Below are 20,558 nucleotides of genomic sequence, written 5' to 3'. Positions count from 1 at the left end.
TAATAATAGGGGAAACAGGAGAAATGAGGGTATGGGCTAGATTGAGTATATGGAACTCTGTAATATCTGTTCAATTATTCTATAAATATAAAACTGTACTAAAAAACAAAGTCTATTAATTATGTAAAAAACTAAAAGCAAAGTCAGAAAAAGAACTTTTTGCTTCTAAATATGAAAGTGATATATATGCCTTTATATCATGTAAGAGCGATTTCAAGCAAATTAATATATGGAAAGTACAAAGTTTTTTATTGTATTATACTTTGCTACTCTTCTTGACCTTAATATAGTCTTAGGTACAGAGCAACAGATTCAGGTTGTAAACAAAACATATTTCATTAAAAATCATCCACTAATACACTTTCTTTTGTACACTGGAGATACTAGATTAAATGCCTTCTTAGAAATGCCATGTCAACTATCCTTTTGTATTTTTTTCAGTTTCTAAAATGTATGTTTTCCAATATTTTGGTCTCGTTGATCTTAGTGAAACTATGATGCTCTGGGATGTGTACAAATCTTATGTCCCCCACTTCCACAAGCAAGTAATAATGCTTTCGCCTCTAGTCTTCATACTGCAATTTTTGTTTGAAGTTTAAGGGCAAGCTTTTGCTCCATAGGTAAGGATGGAAGTGCAGATCTGACAAGTAACACCAGCATCAGGATTAAAAGTTCCAGGACTACAAACCACTGCAGAGGAAACACATGGAGTAGATTATTATAATTTCAGTTAGAGGTATTTTATACCAATAATATAAATCTGCCTTTAATATCACAATATTTCTATACCTACGATATACTAAGTAGTGTTCAAATAATTAAGTTGTAGAGAATATTTATGAGTTTCAAACATTGTAATTTAATGATTTTAAAGGTAGGAGAAAGTCAGAATCCTATTTTTTACATTAGTATCAGCATTTTACAATATCTTCTGCAGTGCCCCATTTATGAGTTCCTATTTCTAGTTTTCTAGTTCCTATTCCCAATTCTGTTTTCTAGGTAGGACCATTCTGGTTCTTTGGTGTGTTTTTTTTAATCCTCACCAGAGGGTATTTCTTCCATTGCTTTTCAGAGAAAGTGGATAGGAAAGAGAGAGAGAAACACTGATGTGAGAGAGACACATTGACTGGCTGCCTCCTGCACACGCCCCGACAGGGGCAGAGCCTGCAACTGAGGTACCTGCCCTTGGCCACAATCGAACCCAGGACCCTTCAGTCCAAGGGCTGACGCTCCAACCACTGAGTCAAACCAGTCAGGGCAGGGCCATTCTGTTTTCCTTCACAGTATAGTAGCTTAAGTCTGAACACTATAGAAATATAAGAGTACATTAGGAAGAATTAATATACGTGAAGATAATTATATTTAGAAATTTTGTCTTTGAATTTTTACTTCCCTTTGGCTAAATATAACTTTTGTAAGAAGATCACTATAAAGATTCAGTTCAATTATCCTAAGTGAATTATTCATTTATTCTTCTGACTACATACCCTAAATATTTAAATATTTACATATTTTTAAAAAATTTTATTGAATTTATTGGGGTGACATTGGTTAATAAAAGTATATAGGTTTCGGGTGTACAATTCTATAATACATCATCTGTAGGTATTTATATTTTATAATTACCGCAACAGGTAGCACAATTATCATGTAGACCTTCATTTTTCCCAAAGCCTGGACGACAGCTATCCATACGTGCCATTTGAAAACTGTGGTCTATAAAATGCATAGCTGGTAGAGATTTATTATAGTCATGGTAGAAAATATATGCTTGGCTCCGGAAAAATTCTGCTGTTCGATCTCTTGCCTAGATTTTAAAATACCAGTAAGAAGTACAATGACTAAATTGTGAAGCAATTTCTCCTTCTGCATCAGAGATAATGAAACATAAGCACACTCATGCCATCCATGTTTTTACACAATTAGATGAATTCCTGAAAAGCTGTTTGTTAATACTAAAATTAGTCTAGCCTTGACCTTATCAGTTACTATCAATTCATATGTACAATGGTTAAGAAAAATTAAATTGAGGTTAATGAACTCTTGTTTTGAATTATTTGCAGCATGTATTCCATTTGTAGATGACAGTTATTATTTCTAATTCCAAAGAGCCAAGTAAAATGGAAAGTAAAAGTTTAATCAGCACTACAAACTAATGATATAAATTTTCTTTTATTTTTTAGCATAGAGTTTAATAAGTCCTCATATAAACTCAGTGCTTCGCATAATCCATGTACAATATAAAGGTTATGGGCTCAGAAACTAGACCAGGGGAGTGAAGGGATTTTTTTAGACTATGTCCTTAGCCACTGATGATAATTAGTGATGATAATCAGAGGAAGCAGCAACTATTATTATAATCATAGATACAGTTTTGAAAAAAATCACTGGTTTAACCTAGGATGACCTGATTGTGAGGTTGTTCTTCAAGCTATTGCTTAGTTAACATTTGGGAAACAAAAACCAGGGATCCATCCTCTGTCATAGAAAAATATATAATATTAACCTGGGGAGCTATAAAATATTCCACATGTACTATTCCAAAACAAAGCATCTTGAAATAGCCAAGACTCTCACAATCTCAGTATAAACAACCAAAATCAAAAGTCAATAATACTTTATATTTAAGTTTTTAAATAAAAGAATAATTTAAATCTACTTGCTTAAAATGTCTTTATTATTGATAAATACAACATGGAGAAACAGATTTTTTAAGTAGTTACAAAATTTTAAATAGCTTTATTGACTATTCAAATACTTTTCCCTTATAATGAAATTCTCACCTGGAGGACATTATGATTAGTGATATCTTCACAGCCAACAGAATCATTGCATGCTTTTGGTGCAAAAGGAGTAACTGGAGAGGAAAAAAATTGTATCTTCACTAAAGGATTCTAAAAAGTTCCAAACATTCCAAGAAAGCTCTAAATACTGAATTCAGTATGAATGGGTGCACATGTTTAATCTATCTAATCCTAGTAAGAAAGTTGCATAATTTGAATAATTTATACATTATGATTTTACTCCATCTGGGGGCTAATGGAAGTAACTACAAGACTTTAATAGAAATAAAACAAAAATAAATTTGGTTTGGTTCCTCCCTTTTATTAAGTTCTCCAAATATAATTTAAAATTCTATTAAAAGCTATAGTAAATGTTAGCTGCATAGTTAAAGGCCATATTTATAAAATAATATTGACTTCTAAAAAACAAGCAACAGTATATCACAGTTGAAGGTAAACAATACGTTAATTTTTAAAGCTATAACCAGGCTAAGACCAACAATATACTTTAGTGCTTAACAAACACTTAAGGCCTACTATTTGTAAGACAGCTCACATTAATATGGTAATTACTTTTGTAACTCTGTCATGCTTCAAAATTAAATTCATAAAATTAAAGAAAAGTTAAATTTTTTTTTTTTTACCTTGAAAGGCTATAAATAGCTCAGGTATGAGGCCATGATTTGGAAGTTTGACAAAATGGCATTTATACGATGGTTCTATGATACGGCATGACAAGTCAGAGATTAAATTATCCAAGATTTTCTTCAGCACTGTAAAAAGCAGTTCATTATATTTTCCTACACAAGATTTTGTGGTAAAACGTACAGCTATCTGATAGGAATAATCAGGTTCCCGATAGGCTTTAAAAAAGATAAGAATAAAAACAATTGTGCCTAGCATTAATTTTCTGTAACAATTTTCAAATAACATGTAACAGTAAATTCATCAGTCTTGCAAATCAGCATAGAAACTTATCCAATAAAAAGTTTTATCAGTTTGGTCTCATAAAACTATACAAAGCTAATAACTTTAAGGAAAAAAGTTATTTTCATCTGATATATTATTTACTCAGTACAAGTAAAGAAATGGCTTCTGTGGGGTGGCTTATATATATATTTAACAGTAGCAAGGAAAAAATAAGTTTGGGGGAAGGGTCTTCATTGGAAGAGTGTCGTTGTCAGAACATTTCAATGAAAGGGATCATTAATTTGCTTTTATAGAATTAAACATCAGTTTTTAAAATACCTGTCAAAATTATGATAAAGTAGATTGCATACCTAAACAGTGGGAAGTGGGAGATTGAAGGGGGATTATTTAGGATATACTATCTTAACATTAATTTAAGAGTTTGCCTGGTCAAATACATCCAAAATACTTTGTAAGTTATAATGATTATATAGGGTGTCCCAAAGATGTATACACACACTTTGAATAATTATAAAGGCAGTGTTTATGAAAATACATTTCATTTTCAAAATCGAGCTGTCAGCTATTAAGGTGTATATACATATTTTGGAAACGTCCTGTATATAACTCATTTTCACTAAAGAAACCATACACTAAATTCTGATCCAAACCAAGTATATTAAAATGTGCCTATATTCTTACCAAACATCATAAAGTCATAGCTAAGCTTTACCATCTTTTCTTTTTGGGTTTGTGCGTTGACAATCTTATAAGAAAGAGTACATGTATAAAGTCCAGATGAAGACTCCAGAAAATCTTTCACCAGCAGCTTTCCTGTTTCTGTTATATTTATTCGATAATTTCCTAAACAGAAATAGTAAATTACTTGGTTATTTAATATATAACAATTCAAACATTATTTAGTAAACTTAGGGTTACCAATAAATACAAAAATTTAAAAATTAATGGACTATTTTAAGAATTCAACAAAATCTTAATTCTGTCATATTATTCTATGGAGAACCACATGAGATAAGTACACCTTTGAAATAGGTTTTGGTTTTCTTTCATTCATTTCTTTTTTTTTTTTTTTTTTTTGATCCTCACCCAAGGATATTTTTTCCATTGATTTTTATTTTTTAGAGAGGGTGGAAGGGAGGGAGGGGGTAGAGACGGAGAGAAACATCAAGGTCAGAGAGACATATCAATTGGTTGCCTTCCACTCCCTCCCCAACCAGAGTGGGGGTCAAACCTGCAACAGAGGTATGTGCCCTTGACCAGAAATTGAACCTGAGACCCTTTGGTCTGCCGCCAATGCTCTAACCACTCAGCCAAACCAGCCAGGGTTTTAATTCATTTCTTGGCATCTAATTTCAATTGGTTTATGCCAGTAACTCAGTAAATAAAATTACACGGCCCTGTAATACTATACAATTTCTTCACATAAGACAGAAATTAATGTTTATAATCCAAAGTACTCTTCTAATATCATGAAAATTACATATTAGATACTTCATCTCCTTTTACAGGTGCTATAAGGATAAATTTTAGGTTTTATAAAATTTTTTGAACCAATACAGCTCTGGGGAGTGGGATGCAAAATTACTGCTTCAGTTTTTTTATAAGGAGAAAATAAGGCACAGACCAAGGTATATGATTTGTCTAAGTAAGGAACAAGTGAAACTGAAATTAAAATTAAACGTCAATTTGTTCATCCCAATAAGTGACAGTGCTTCTCTAAAAAATGTTCACATCATTAAAAAAGAAGGTATTAAAATCAAGTAATTTACCTGTTAATATCTTTTCATCAGGCCCAATCCAAAAGTAGGTGGGGTCCACTGTTTCTTTATTAGCAAGTTGTATATCCATACAGACAAGGAATGGGCTATTGTGGTGTAATTCTACATATATCTTCACTGTGACAAGATAAAATAACATATAACATTATATAGCAAAATTAATAAATGCACTACCTACCGTTTTGTCCCAAAGATACTCTGATTAGTTCTTTTCAGATTTCACTACCTATATTTTAAAAATCAGCATATCATTCATTATAACATTTAGAATGCTAAAGCCCTTTTTGTTTCTCATAGTCTTTAAAACTCTAGATTACTAGTCAATAATTTTCTCTTTCTGTGGCATAGTTTGGCTTATAAAAATGTACACGATACAATGTGCAATGTACAAATTCAGAACTCGCTGCAATCATAATTTTTTGAAGGGTTAATGGAATCCATTTAAAGGTCAGAAAAGGGCTTGGGTTTGGTTTCGAAACTATTTTAAAGATGATCATTGTCACCTCTAAGGTAAACTTAATATTTAAGTATAAATGTCGTCTGTTGGGAACAATAATTAAGCTTATATGGAGCATACTAAGTCGATTTTCTGCAATTACCAATTCTGTTTCAGATTCGGTGGCAGCAGCAACAATCTGCTTGGAACCAATGTGGCCCAAGATACTAATTTCAAAGCCTATTGAATGCCAGGTTCCGAACATAGAAAGACGACACCGTCCTACAATTTCTTGGTGGCGGGGAGGGGCAGGGCTCCAAACCTTGAGAGATTCCAAACATGACCAAAGCTATGAACCGGCCCAAAGTGTCTAAAGTTAGCCATGTGACTAATTTTCCATGGGCTGTGTGGGAAAGTTTCATCACAGTGACAAAGGGCATAAAGAACCTTAAAAGATGTGTAGCAGTTCTTCTAGATAATAAGAGGAGAGACAAGGGCGCTCCAAAGAGATTAACTTCCAGTCCTGGAAATTACTCCTCTGAGTGGGCCTGGTACGATGCAAAGCAGCAGAGACACCTGGAAGTGAGGCGGCGTCAGAGAGAGAGATCTGGATGGAATCCTAGTTCCTTATCCTTATGAGCTGTGGGGCTTTAGGCAAGGTGATACAACTAAGGCGCTGCAGGGTCGATGGCGGACGGTCAACAAGCATTCGCTGCCTTTCCCTCTACGGGAACAACTTGAGCAGGTCCACGGCACCCCGGTTCTTCTGATGGGCGGTGCAGGCCACGAGGTCCTTATTACCTGTGTGTCCTGGCTTGCCATACACGAAGCCTTTCTCGGTGAATTCAGAAAAACGCTGCCATCCAACTGCAGAGGAAAGAAACCACTGACATTTTAGGTAAAAGAGGAGCCAGGGCCTCAGAGTGGGGCAGGGCGGGGCGAAGCGCCGGAGGTAGGACCTGCGAGACGGGAGAGTCCTGGAGGCCCGACGGGAGGATACCCACCTCCGACGAGGTGCCAGAGCACCGCGCAGACTAAGACCCACGCTCGCATTGCCGCTCAGGGGCTGGCGTCGCGGGAGGCGTCGAGGAGCCGGCTCCTTCCTACCTTGGCCCCGCCCAACGCCTCCCGATCTCTCCAGCTCAGAGCTGAGCAAACGGCCGCGGTCACGCCCAGGGGCGGGGCGAGCGGGCTCAGGGCGCGAGCGCGGGAGGCCAGCGCCCCGCCCCTCTCGTGCGCACGCAGCCGCAGTCGTGTGGTTGCCTCGCGCCTCCCGTCTGGCGCCATTTTCCCGCGGGATCAGCGGGCGTCTTAGTTCTCTGAACAGCCCTTGAGGGAAGAAAAGAGGAAAGGAGAAGAACCCGAGGCTTGGCGTTTCGGTCACTTCCTTAGTCCAGGGGCTGAACAGTAAGATGAGAAGAACGCTGCGGGTCCCAAGTACGGTGGTGGGATAGGGCGGGTTGAGGATTCGATGATGTTAGGGCCCGGCGATGGGAGAACCTTATGAGAACTTCCTCCTCGGAGGGAGCAGAGAGCATTTCTTATGCCTTTTTTTCTTGTGAACAGAGTCCGAAACTGTGTCACAACCCTTTTCAAACCCTTACATCCAATTTTCACCCAACTGCATTCTTCTACGCACAAAACGAGGAACCCGAAGAACCCCACTAGTGCACCATCATGGCGCCTCCAGGCCTTCCCACTCTAGAGGAACATTTCATCTTCATTGTCAGCTTAATCAGACGACATGAGAGACCTTGCATGCAAATTTGTGTAGGGTTGTGTAGTAAACATGCTCTTAGAAATGGGCCCTGTTGAAAGGCAAGATCCCCAAATCTGCTTTTCCTGTGGGAATCGATAAGGCAAGACCAGAGAGCTCCGAAAGAGACCATGCCCGCGTCTCTCATGCTTCCTTTCTGGCTATTAATTTGGTGGCCTGAAAACCTCTGTGTGTTGTCTGTTTCTTAGCAGCGGGACACCCTCAGTCGTGGTTTTGAGTAGGCTGGTGGGTAGAGAGCCCAAGGTTCAGACAGGGTGCAGAATGATTATTTTGGGTGAGATCAAGAGGGTTTTTTTTTCTTCTTTTTTTTCAGTTTTATTTCCTTCCAGCCGAGTCAGTACTTGGACTATCTCAGATGGTCCGGGAGCAACCTTTGTCAGTGATTTCGTTTTTAGTCACTGTTAATTTTACCTACATAGCATAAGCCATGAAATGTGATTCAGTGAGTCAGATCCACCCCTGTCAGTTACCGTGTCTAGATTCAGTTTAGCCTCAACTGTTCCTTCTTAAGGTGATGATAATGAAGACAAATTATCTTTGATTCCCTAGAAGTTTATCGTTCCAGTTTTAGTCAAAGTACGTTATAAATCCAGTGCTTTATTAGCTTCCAGTTATAAGTAATTGATCCTTGTAAATCCTGTATGAAAAATTTGAATACTATCAGAAGAGACTTAACCAAATTAATAGTAGTTGTTTGTTGAAAGTACCTGTCAACTTTTAAAATAAACTTTTAATTTTAGAGCAGTTTTAAATTTACAGAAAAAAAATTGCAAAGATAGTACAGAGTTCTCATGTACACCCACAGAGTTTTCCCTACTATCAACATCTTACATTAGTATGGTACATTTCTCACAATTAATGAACCAATGTTGATATGATACTATTTTTAAAAGCCCATCCTTTATTCAGATTTCCTTAGTTTTTAGCTAATGTCCTTTTTCTGCTCCAGGATCCCACATTACATTTAGTCATCATGTGTCCCTAGGTTCCTCTTGGCTGTAACAGCTTCTCAGACATTCTTGTTTTTGATGACTTTTGACAATAACAGTTTTGATGACACTGAGCTGACCATAACTGGTCAGGCACTTTGCAGAATGTCTCTCTTGGAATGTGTCTGATGTTTTTCTCATTGTTAGACTGTGGTTGTGGGGTTTTGGTGTGGAAGACTACAGAGGTAAAATGCCATTCTCATCACATCGTGTCAAGTGTACATTCTGTCAACATACCTTATCACTGTTAATGTTACCTTGATAACCTGGCTGAGGTAGTGTTTATCAGGTTTCTCTACTATAAAGTTAACCCTCCCTTCATATGGTACTTTTTAGAAGGAAGTCACTATGTGAAGCCCACACTTAACATGTGTGGAGTAGCTACATAAATTATTTTACCCATTTACTTTTTATCTATTGCCTTAGATATCACTTTCTGGAATCTGAAGTACTCAATTCTGAATTATTTAAAGAGTAGTAACACATTCCAATGTTAGTATAAAGAACATTGTCATGGGAGATAAAAGTTTTTCTATAACTTTTTAATAACCAAATAACTATTCATCCTTACACCATCCCTGTGAAATTTTACAGTTCCTCTTCTGCTACTTTTGATGTGCTATTTTTGCTTTTAGAAACTAACAAACAACAAATTTCCCCTTTCAATACTAAAATTAGACCTGGTGTTTAGAGTATTTCTCTGAAATTGATATTATCCTGTAAAACTCCAACCTGTACAAGTTATAGAGATGCTGCCAGAGTACCATGATCTTAAAACAAAGCCAATCTAAGGTATTCACTCATTCAAAAAAATCACACACATACACAGATATGTGCATATATATACATACATGTACACATATATGTACATATATGTTGACCTATTCCAAGGCATATTTAAAATAAACTAAAATTCATAAAATTGCAAGCATACTTTAACTTGTATGAGTGGGTTTCTTCTGATAAGGTCTGCTGATGCAAACTCCCAACCTTAAGTTTCAGATCTATTTATAAACACTAACAATATAAATTTATACCAAGGGTGGAAGTGACCTTTTTGAGAATTACTCACATGTCCAGTTCAACACACTGGGTATCTTTATAAGGGCTAACCTGAACATGTCCCTTAGACATCAGTGTGGAGAAAAGCTCTGCTTGTGAAAAACTGTTATGTGGTCACTTCCCCTTTCCTTTCCCTACAGTGCTTTACTTCTATAAAGTGGGAAGGATGTTGGGAAAAGATGCTTACAGTACATTTTTGTGTACTAACATCTTGGAGTTAATTTTACTATCTTATCACCCCCCCCCCCCACACACACACCCTTAACTCTACTTGTTAAAATTACTTTTCTGATACATTATATATGTATTTTAGTAAGCTGTCTCAGGTCCTGTTTGGAGGAAAGTAGGGTAATAGAATATTCACAGGCATGGAGTGTGTAGTATTTTGTGAATGATAGCAAATAGACTAAGCAGTTCCAAGAAAGGAAAACCAAAGTGAGAGAATTGCTCTCCCAAGATGAAAAAGTTGATAAAAGTGCCAAAATCCATTTTGAGTTGTGTTAGAACTTTCTGCAAATTTGGACCAAGAACTTTTATCATGGGAAATAAAAAACTGAGGAAGGAAAACATAATACTTAACATGAAGTTAGTTCTCCTCATTATTCATGGCTATTATCCCCGAATCTAGACCAAAAGTTCCAGATCTTGCTCAATTTAAGACAAACCTCTTTTAACTCAAACTTGCAAGAAAGCCATGCAGACTCCCCCACCCAATGTGCTAGTACTCTCCTGGCCATATCCTTCTAAAATAGACAATTTGAGACAATTTACTGATGCACCATTTCCATCCTATGAGGGTTCTCCGTTTTGACATTCAAAAAGGGGATGGAGGCGCGGAACCTCCTGCGCTCTTTGGTGAGCGTCTTTTAAAGCCGCCGCCAGCCAGCGCCGCTGTAACCCTGCGCACCGGCGGGTCGCGGGCTCCTGCCCCTTTCGATCTGCGCCGACGCAGCTGCGGATCCTGGGGACTCCCCGCGCCAGGAATCTCCCGCCAGCTGCACGCTGCATCCTGGCGACGGCAGAAGCACGTGGAGTGGCCGGGTAGCAAGAGCTGCTGCTCCAGCCCAGCCCCGGGAAAAGATGGAAGGTGAGCCTCCAGCCCGCTTGTTTTGTAAGGGGTCGTTGTAAAGCTCGACCAGGGCACGCAGCAGAGAGATTTCCTTCTGAATCTCGGTTTTGCTTCTTTCTTTTGTCAAAATATGAGGCATTTCAGAGGGAAAAACGTGTGGGTTCTCCTGCATCTCTCACTTGCCTCCCCTCGACCCCTTCCCAACTTTGGAAAGTGGTAACTTCTCCGCAATTTTATTTCTTTAGGGGGTGTCAAATATGAGAGGTTAACTATAAGTCTGCAGAGGAAGAGTACTTACACGGGGCGTCCCTGAAATGGCAGCAAACCTGGGTTGGAATAAATAATCCCTTTGGATGTTTTTTTCATCTATGGCCTCAATGTCTGTTGGAATTAGGCTAATCTGAGTGGCTTGTTTAGAAAGAAAGGTGACTTTTTTTCTAAGAATAAATGATGTCACATGGGAAAGGTAAATTTTAAAGTGGTTGGCACTTGCTGGTCCCTTGGAACTTGATCTTCTAATGATCCTTCTTTACCCAAAGCAAAAATCAGGCTCACATTGATTTTAATTTGAATTAATTTTGAAAATCATAAAATTATCTTTGCTTCTCAAAAAGAAATTTTAGTATGTACTTCCTTGGGATAACTAAAGTTTCACTCTACTATTGTAAACTTTTCAATAGTCTTTCAACAAGTGTTTCTAAAATCTTGAAAATGGCAGATGCATCTCAAGTTGGGGGAGGTGGTAATATTTAGAAAATCAGAATTTATGAGAAATGTATTCATTCAATTAATAAATGAGATAGTGGCACCTAATTAAAATGTTAATTTCATAAATAATATTAATAGCATGGATATTTTCTTCGTAAAAATCAAAGGATCTCTTATTGCCAATGAACCTTGATCTTTGGGAGCCTTAGGTTTAGAGTATCTGAAGTTATTGAAGTTAGATTAAATACTTCAGGACATGAAAATAAATATAATAAAGCTTTTGTTTCACAATATAATTGAGTAGAACAGTATGGTCCTAAATCTTCAGTTTGTACATGGGTTTGCTGACAGTTTTTTTAACTGCCTTGGTCCGTATATACTTTTTTATTCTCTAAGTAGAATGCTAAATAATAAGTCAATGAACAATAAGTAAATAAGTATTTAGTGTGTTCATAGAAACTTTAAAATGGCCATTATTGAATAATGCTTCAAGTGTTTTCTCTTACAAAAAATTCTTTATGCTTTTAAATTTTTTAATTATTAGGGTTTAAAAAATAACTTAAAAATTGGCACTTTGAATATTTTTAAATGGTTTTTGAAGTGTAATTTTTAACATGTAAAGGTTTCACTGGCCAAGGACAGGAAAAAATTAAGTTGCTGTACACTATGAAAAAAGAATTTTAAGAACTCTCATGCTTTATTATAAATGAATTGCTGAATTTGTTTTTGTGAAATTATAAATCAGTACTCCAACACTATTTTTTCCTAGTCTTAACCATTTCACTTCTCAAGAATAACATACAGAATAGTATAAATCCGTGGAAACTGGAGTGATTCTCTATAAATGATACTACCAAGTTCATTTACTTAATGTGAAGAAATTATTAACTAAATAACATAATTTAGGAAATTAATGCGATAAATACGTTTAGGTAAGCCTGGATGAAGACTATCTGAATAAGGAAGGAATGAAAACTTATGTAGAATTTAATTCAGAACATACAGACTATATGTGGAAAGAGATACAATGTAGACTATAGATCAGTGATCAATTGTGAGGTTAGACAACTAAATTCATAAGTTCATGGAGATAGATGGCATATAGTAAGCTTAATGCAAAAACTTCAATACTTAAAAAGTAAAAATTTAAAAATGGTTAATGATGTAAATTAGGCTGTTCTAACATCAAGTCCATGAGGACAGCGTATTTAATGTAGTAAAATATCTTGTTCATTCGTAGCCACAAAAATTGACTAATATGGCTCATGTGTGTGATAAAGTATTTTTATATTATTTTGATATTTTGGTCTCAATCTAGCATAGAGGTTTGATCTATATTGTATACCTCTCATTTCTTGACATTGTAAGAAAGTGGAATACTTTATGGAATATCTTTTTTTGTGTGCCCAATTTGTTAGCCAAATTAATATGCTACAGTGTATTGTGAAATGTGAAGTTATATAGTCAGTCATTTCTTTAGCATACAAAATCTTTTTTTAATTCATCTTTTTATTCAACAGACATTTATTGAGACTTTCTTTGTGTGAAAATGTCAGATAAAATAAGCTTTTGAAATAGAAATCTTGTTATATAAAATAGTCAATGCACAAAATAAATCAGAAGCTATAATTTTTTTCCTCACAATCTGTGCTCCTAAATATATCCTTTTGTTTGTTTTTCAAAGTACATATTTTATTTATATAGAATAGTGCAAGGTGAGCACAAATAATGGTTTAAATTCCAATTATACAGCATTATATGCTGGTTATATGTCCTGACAATCCTAAATATTTTCTATCAAAGACTCTTTATGTTGCTAAATTTTGTTATTTGTGTTGTAATATCCCATCTACCTGGTACGGTTGAGAAATGAGGTGTTTCACAAATATGAATTTCACAGGTATTGGCATGTTTCTCATTTAGTATAAAACCTTTCTATTTAAACAGTAATAGAGATCTTTCTAAATGTATTTATTAAACAGCCCCCTGCTTTATAAACAGGTATATAAGAGATAACTTTATCTTGGTGACCCTGGGTCACTATTCTGTCCATGAAGTAATGTATTGTACTATAGTATATTCTCATGGGGGTTTTGAACTATGCAGAGGTGAATGGCCCTACACTAAATAGTCCCAGGTTATTGTGTAATTTTTGTCTCCCTTTAAAAAAAAAAACTTTATTGATTTTAGAGAGAGGAAGGGAGAGGGAGAGAGAGAAATAGAAACATCAGTGATGAGAGAGTCATTGATCAGCTGCCTCCTGCATGTCCCCCACTGGGGATCGAGCCCACAACCCAGGCATGTGCCCTGACTGGGAGTCGAACCGCGATCTCCTGGATCATAGGTTCATGCTCAACCACTGAGCTACTCCCAGCCGGGCTTTTGTCTCCTTGATGTCATCTCCTTACCACGTTGCTTTTGTGGAAGCCATTTTTCATGGTTGAGATTTACAGAGTTATAGCCTTTGAATGGTGGAGTGTACTAGCCCTCCATTATGAGCAGATGAAGGATGAAATGATAAAGTTCAAAGGAACAAAAGCCACAGAAAAGCCATAGGGTCCTGGCAGAACATAATTTTAGAAAATTTCCTATAACCCAATAAAACATACTATTTCACACTTCTATGTCTGCTAAAATTTTCACCCCTTTCTTTACCTGGTTGTGCCAACTCATCTTTCAAAATTCTGCTCGGGCATCATCACCATGATCTTCTTTTGATGACCTTCCCTGGTGCCTTCTGGTAGTTATCCTACCCAGTTCCTCACCTCCCTTAGCTAGGCTAGAGGCCTTTTCCTTTCTGTGCATACTTCTGCCAATTGTACTGAAATTATTTATTGATTTAAGTGTTTATTTCCCCATTGGTTGTTAAGCTTCTTATTTTTGTGCACTCAGTGCCAGGAACAGTTCCTGGTTCATAAAAGACCCTCGGAGTTTATTGCATCCAGTTAAGAAAACAGTGTTGAGAAGTAATCTTCATTATATTTATTATGATGCTTTTTAATTAATTTTTGCAAGTAGGGGATTGGTGCTAGTAATTCTTTGATAGAACTCAGAAAATTCTCAAAATATTTAATAAAATGGTATAATAGAAAAAGAAAGCTTAGAAAACAAAAATGTTACTGTTGTGTTTTTTTTGGCTAGACTATCACTTAAAGCCAAATCTTATCTATTAACTTTACATCACCAGATTTCAGGATCACATATTAGTCCATTGAAATACAGATCAAATATGAGCAGAAATTTGTTTTTTCAGTCGCTAAGATATAGATGGTATCATAAAATTAGCATAAAAATTTCCAGTGATATCTTTTAAATACCTTATTATAGACTTGTTATTAATATATAAATGTATGTATACTTATACTTATTTATGACTAAAATATTATTGGTAGATCTTTTATCAGACATACAATGTTAATTGGCTCCTGACTCAGGCTGTAGTTCTTAGACCATGTATTAGTACAGAGTGATCAACACAGGAACCTGCATATAGTAAGTGCTCAATAAATATTTTTGTGTGCTAAGAATTCATTAATTATTGTGAAAAGAGACCCTAAACATCACAAGGATGTATAGTGCACTCTGCTATCTAGGCTTTTAAAAATACAACTCTCACCCGGCCAAGTGTGGCTCAGCGGTTGAGCATCAACCTAGGATCCAGGAGATCACGGTTTAATTCCCAGTCAGGGTTGTAGGCTCAATCCCCATTCCGGGGCATGCAGGAGGCAGCTGATCAATGATAACTTTCTCATCACTGATGTTTCTATCTCTCTCCTTCTCCCTTCCTCTCTCTGAAATCAATAAAGATATATATATTTTTAAATAAAATAAATAAAAATACAACTTTCCATTAGGTGGTACATTCATAATAATTAAAAATCATAAGGGTGACCCTAAGGCCTTTTAAATCACTACAAAAAGGTGAAATAATATAAAAATGATTATAATACATTTCTATTATACATATATTATTTGAAATATGATCTGTGTATAATTCTATTCATTATTACAATGTAATCTCTCAAAATACTTTAAACCCCAGTGATTATGAATGAGATAATTTATGCAGCTTTAACTGAAATCTGCTTTTTGCATCCAGTTTTTAGAGTCCAAAGTGGCATGGAGTAAGTCAAAATAATATGGAGTTGATACTATATTATATTGAATATCTGTCCCATATAGGAGAGGTAAAAAAGTGTTTACTAATGGATATGAAATAGAATAAAATGCATTTATAGACCAGTATTCTTTACTCATTGCCAATAAATTCAAAATCAGCTCACCTCCTGACATTTTATATCAATGAAATTGGCAACACACATATACATATCACAAATTGTATTTATTAAGTGTTTTTAGAAATGACATTTTTGGCACATCAGGTTATTTGTGTGTTTTTAAAGGAAACTTTTTTTAAAATAAGAGAAATAGAAAACATTTCAATAATACCACAATTCAAAGCTATATTTTCTACTCTTAACTCTTAATTATCTAAAGATTATTTAACGAGATTTCTTGCTTATTTTGGACATTAATATACCTGTAACCTCTCCTAGACTGTCACGTTCCAAAGTGTTGGGATCTTTTTTACCACCAATGATAATTAGTAAACAGCCCAGTCTCCAGCACATAGTAGGAGTGCAGTCATATTTATTGAATGAATTAATAGATGAGTTGCCTGTATGTTCGGTCATTTGACCATTTGTTTGGTTTTTATGGTAAAAAGAGTAAGGAAAATAGTGGCTTTGAAAAGAATTCATTTTGCTCGTTAATTTATCAGAGATACTGTTAAAGATTTGGTGGATTTTGGAATGTTGGCTAAATCCAATAGAATGATTGCTACCATCTTTCTAATCCAACATTGACTCTGCTCTGTGCAAAATAATATAACGCCTTCTAACTTTTGAATTTGCTTTTAAAATTTGCTACATTATTTCAGTGAAGCACTGCAATTTCCACAGTAAACCATTTCTTCACAACTAATATTTTCATTCTTAAAGTTAAGAATAATATATTTCACTTGAATTCTCTATCACTATCAGTTCATTTGCAATGTGATGTCTATTTGGGAGACTATTAATTTATCAGAATATTTGGCATATCAGTGCAATTTCCTGTAATAGTAGTTATATAGACACTGGATATGAAAAAAATATAATGCTTAGCAACCTATAAACATTTCTAAAGATATGTAGTTACATCATAGTGATGTATAATAGTTCCAGTTTGAAAACTGAGGTAACTAATTTTTATAATATTAGCAACAAATCATTTTTGCCATATTTTTTAGTAATTATATATCTGAACTTGTTATAATTATATAAAGATACCCCTTTATCTGTTCTGTGTATGGTACTTTATGTAAGATTTCATTTGAAAAAAATGAAATGCCTCTTTCAAAAAAGTTTAGAAACTACTGGTATATTGTAGTCACTATGGAAAACAATATGGAGATTTCTCAGAAAAGTAATAGAATTACCAAATTACCCAGCTATTCCACTTCTGGGTATTTATCTGAAGAATACAAAAACACTTATTTGAAAAGACATATGCTCCTCTATGTTCATTGCAGCATTATTTACAATAGACAAGATATGGAAAACAACCTAAGTGTTCATCTATGGATGAGTGGATAAATTACACACACACACACACACACACACACAAACAAACACAAACACAAACTCATAGATACAGAGAACAGATTGGTGGCTACCAGAGGGGATGTGGCCGAAATGGGTGAAGGGGATCAACTGTATGGTGATGGTACTAGACTTTTGGTGGTGATAGCTTTCTAGGGTATATAGATGCCAAATTATAATGTACACCTGAAATTTCTATAATATATACCAATTTTGCCTCAAAAAAACCCCCACCAAAACACACAAACAAAAACAGAAAACTAGTATAGGGAAAGATACTTTCCTGCTAAGTAGTCTCTGGAAGCCAGTATTCTCTAAGATTCAGCAAGTTCTGTGGAAATTATGACTGTCAGAAATTAAACCCAGATCCCTTTGGCTATATAACTTTCTTGTATGCCAGAGCTTCCTAATTTTATTTTGGTACTATGGATGTTATGCTGTACCACTCAGAGTTTGAGAAATAGATGCCCCATTGGACTACAAGAAATATTTGTCTAAAGCAGTTATGTGCCATGGATTCAAGGAGGCCAGCTGAGAGATTAATTATAACTTGTATAAACCATTGATTCTCTACCTCTCTTGGTTTGTGAATCATTTCAGCAGGACAAAATAGTGTATGGACCATCCTAACCAACACATTTTGCTTGCCACCATAAAAACAAAATTTCCCATAATTAATAGGAATATTTTTGTAAGTGGACAAAATAATTAGGAGATCATTGTAATGTTTTTCATGCAGTCTAGAAATAAAATTGTGCACTTGTTTGGTAAACAATAAAATAGACCCTTGGCATTTATGAGTATAATCTATTTTGACTCTTTGTGAGTGACTGAAAGAATACAATACATGGTAATTTGTAAATGTTACCATGGCTTTTGTAAAGATTTAAATAAGACAATTGGTATAAAAATCATAGCTCAAATTTGAATTAGTAGGACTGAGAGACTGGAATACACAAATATATAGTTTCTAAGTTAGCCAAGCCAATAGCATCCATGCACATCTTAATAAGAGGAATTTGGAGATTCTCAAAGGACCCTACAATTATCTGTTGTAAACATCAATGACCAAATGTAACCCTATTTGCCCTAAACCTAAACAACTAGAAATTTTTTACAGATAATCTAATTTGGGGATGGAGGCACATTCTATTCAGGGGTGGACAAAAATAGATTAATAATAAATAATACAATAATTAATAAATAGTGATACAAATATAAACTCTGTGTTTTGCATACTCACAGCTGTAAACCTACTTTTGAGCACAGTTTATTCTCGTATTATTTATTGTATTAGTCATTATTATTATTAACCTACTTTTGCCCACCCCAGATAATAGGACAAATAATAATTAAACAAACTGATACTAAAAATTAATATAATGCTTATAAATTTTATACCTATTATTCTATACAGTGATACTTAATGATTGTATGATGGCCCCTTGAGATATTCCATGGTCAGTCTCTCAAGAGTTAGATGAGACATAAAAACAAGACAAAATTTTTTATCAACAGAATGCCCTTTTATATTCAAATCTTATGTGGGACAGATCCAAGTGTGATATTACATTTGAGATGGAGGAAGAGAGCAAGAGACCATTGCTAGGCCTACCTAGCCTGTTGGCTCTTTCCATCCTCTGCAACAGATCAGCACCCGTGGCAGCATCCTGTGTTCCCTGGACTTCCATAGAACACATTTTGAAAACTGCTGATTCAGACTGCTGATGTTTTTCCTACTGGTAACCCTGTATCTAGACTTGCCTCTTTTCATCCATTTTGAGTATTGCTGCCAAAATGATCTTCCTAAAATACCAAGTTACTCCCCTACTCAAAAACCATTTTAAGTATTTCTTAATTGGGCATTTCGGATGATCATTCACAATGTAGCTTCAGTATTCCTTGCCAGTGGTATCCTTTGTCCCCTCATGTTATTCTGGACTGCTTAGTTTTTCCTGAACATGCATTACTTTGCCTAACTCCTCATTTTTCTAATGCTGTTCAAACTCAACAATCCAAAAATGAACTCGTCTCTCCAACCCAAACCAACTTCCGTTTTCTACACTGTTAATATTATCACCATCATGCCAATTGAAATCCTCACTCATCCCTTATGGTCTATCCCAAATGACATCTCTTACAGGAAGCCGTCCTTCATTCTAAGTTGGAATCTCTCCTTGTTTTGATACTCAGTAACATGTATGTCTAATGACTGCTAGAATCTAACTCCATTTTATGTGATAAACATGAAATATTTTTGCATGGTTTTAATACAATCCAAATTGTCTAAGAAGCAACTACTATATAAATTACGAGATGATTCTTGTTTATATCAGAGCCAAGACTTCGGCCCTTATTGATGCAACCTGTATCCTGCATTTTTAGCTCTTGCATTCATGATGATTCTACAAATATGTCTGACTTATTATTATGTCTTCTAGAATAATTGTTCTGGTACATTTACATATTGAAATACAAATTACTTTATCAATTTCACCTTTATATTATAGTTAGGGCTTTATTTTTAAAAACTATGTGTGGATGAGTTATGTTCAATTCATGATGGTAAAAGAGATATTATAAAATATTTTTTCTAAAAGGGTGCACTTGGTAAGGTTGAAAACCACTTTAAGTTTACTGCAAGAGACCAGCCACAGCTTAAATAACATAACATTTATGAAAATCACCTTGCATTATACTAGACACAAAATTAGGGTCCAGCAAATGTAAAGTTTGGTTCACAAATTATGTACAAGGATTCTTTGGACCCTTGTTAATCTAAGTATGGTCTCTAGACCAGCAGCAGGCTACATCTGGGAATTGTTACAAATGCAGACTCTTAGGCCAGACTTGCTGAATAAGAATCTGCATTTTAACAAGGTTCCTAAGGAATTCTTATGCACATTGTAGCCTGATAAGTATTGCCCACTGTTTGAAAAGTACCCATGAAATTTATCACTCTTACAGCATATTATGGATTAGTAGTGGGTCATCTTTAGATACATATTTAGAATGTATTTTTATTGTTTAAATGCTGACTTTAAAAGATAATTGAACAACAAAAGCTTTATAACATTTAATTTTGATGTAATACAACGTAACACAAGACATTTTTATTCAAAAAATATTTATTGAATGCCTGTTACGTGCTATGTATGCAAAAATATTAGCAATACAGTGGTAAACAAGACAGACAATGCTTTTGCCCTCATGGAATTTATAGACAAGTAAGAAAAACAGGCCCCCAAACAAGTAAATAACAAAAGAAATAAAACTATGCTATGTATTATGAAGGAAATTGAAAAAATGCTAATGTGGAGAATAGTAGTGGGGACAGGGGTTGGTGAACCTCTCCTCTAAATAAGAGGCTGGGCTAGAGATAGA

The 20,558-nt window shown here is 35.2% G+C and overlaps 2 protein-coding genes across 2 annotated transcripts in view; one reads left to right on the top strand and one right to left on the bottom strand.

Annotated features, from left to right (window-relative positions):
• Positions 1-595: 595 nt before the first annotated feature.
• On the bottom strand, positions 596-6,980 carry ZPBP2 (zona pellucida binding protein 2; the record flags this gene model as incomplete). The annotated part of the gene is made up of 8 exons (XM_081162527.1): positions 596-690; positions 1,627-1,807; positions 2,784-2,857; positions 3,428-3,646; positions 4,395-4,556; positions 5,483-5,608; positions 6,729-6,794; positions 6,932-6,980. The coding sequence occupies 8 exons, from the start codon at positions 6,978-6,980 to the stop codon at positions 596-598; spliced, it is 972 nt and encodes a 323-aa protein (XP_081018653.1).
• Positions 6,981-10,679: 3,699 nt separating this feature from the next.
• IKZF3 (IKAROS family zinc finger 3) overlaps positions 10,680-20,558 on the top strand; it is a 70,818-nt gene continuing 60,939 nt past the window's right edge. The window contains exon 1 of the mRNA XM_081160962.1: positions 10,680-10,842. Within this exon, the coding sequence (XP_081017088.1) occupies positions 10,836-10,842 (7 nt within the window). The 5' untranslated portion in view covers positions 10,680-10,835. The remainder of the gene's footprint in view (positions 10,843-20,558) is intronic.

Source organism: Miniopterus schreibersii (assembly GCF_964146895.1).
Source record: "Miniopterus schreibersii genome assembly, chromosome: 16".
Classification (NCBI taxonomy): Eukaryota; Metazoa; Chordata; class Mammalia; order Chiroptera; family Miniopteridae; genus Miniopterus; species Miniopterus schreibersii.
This window is presented reverse-complemented; position numbering and strand designations above follow the sequence as displayed.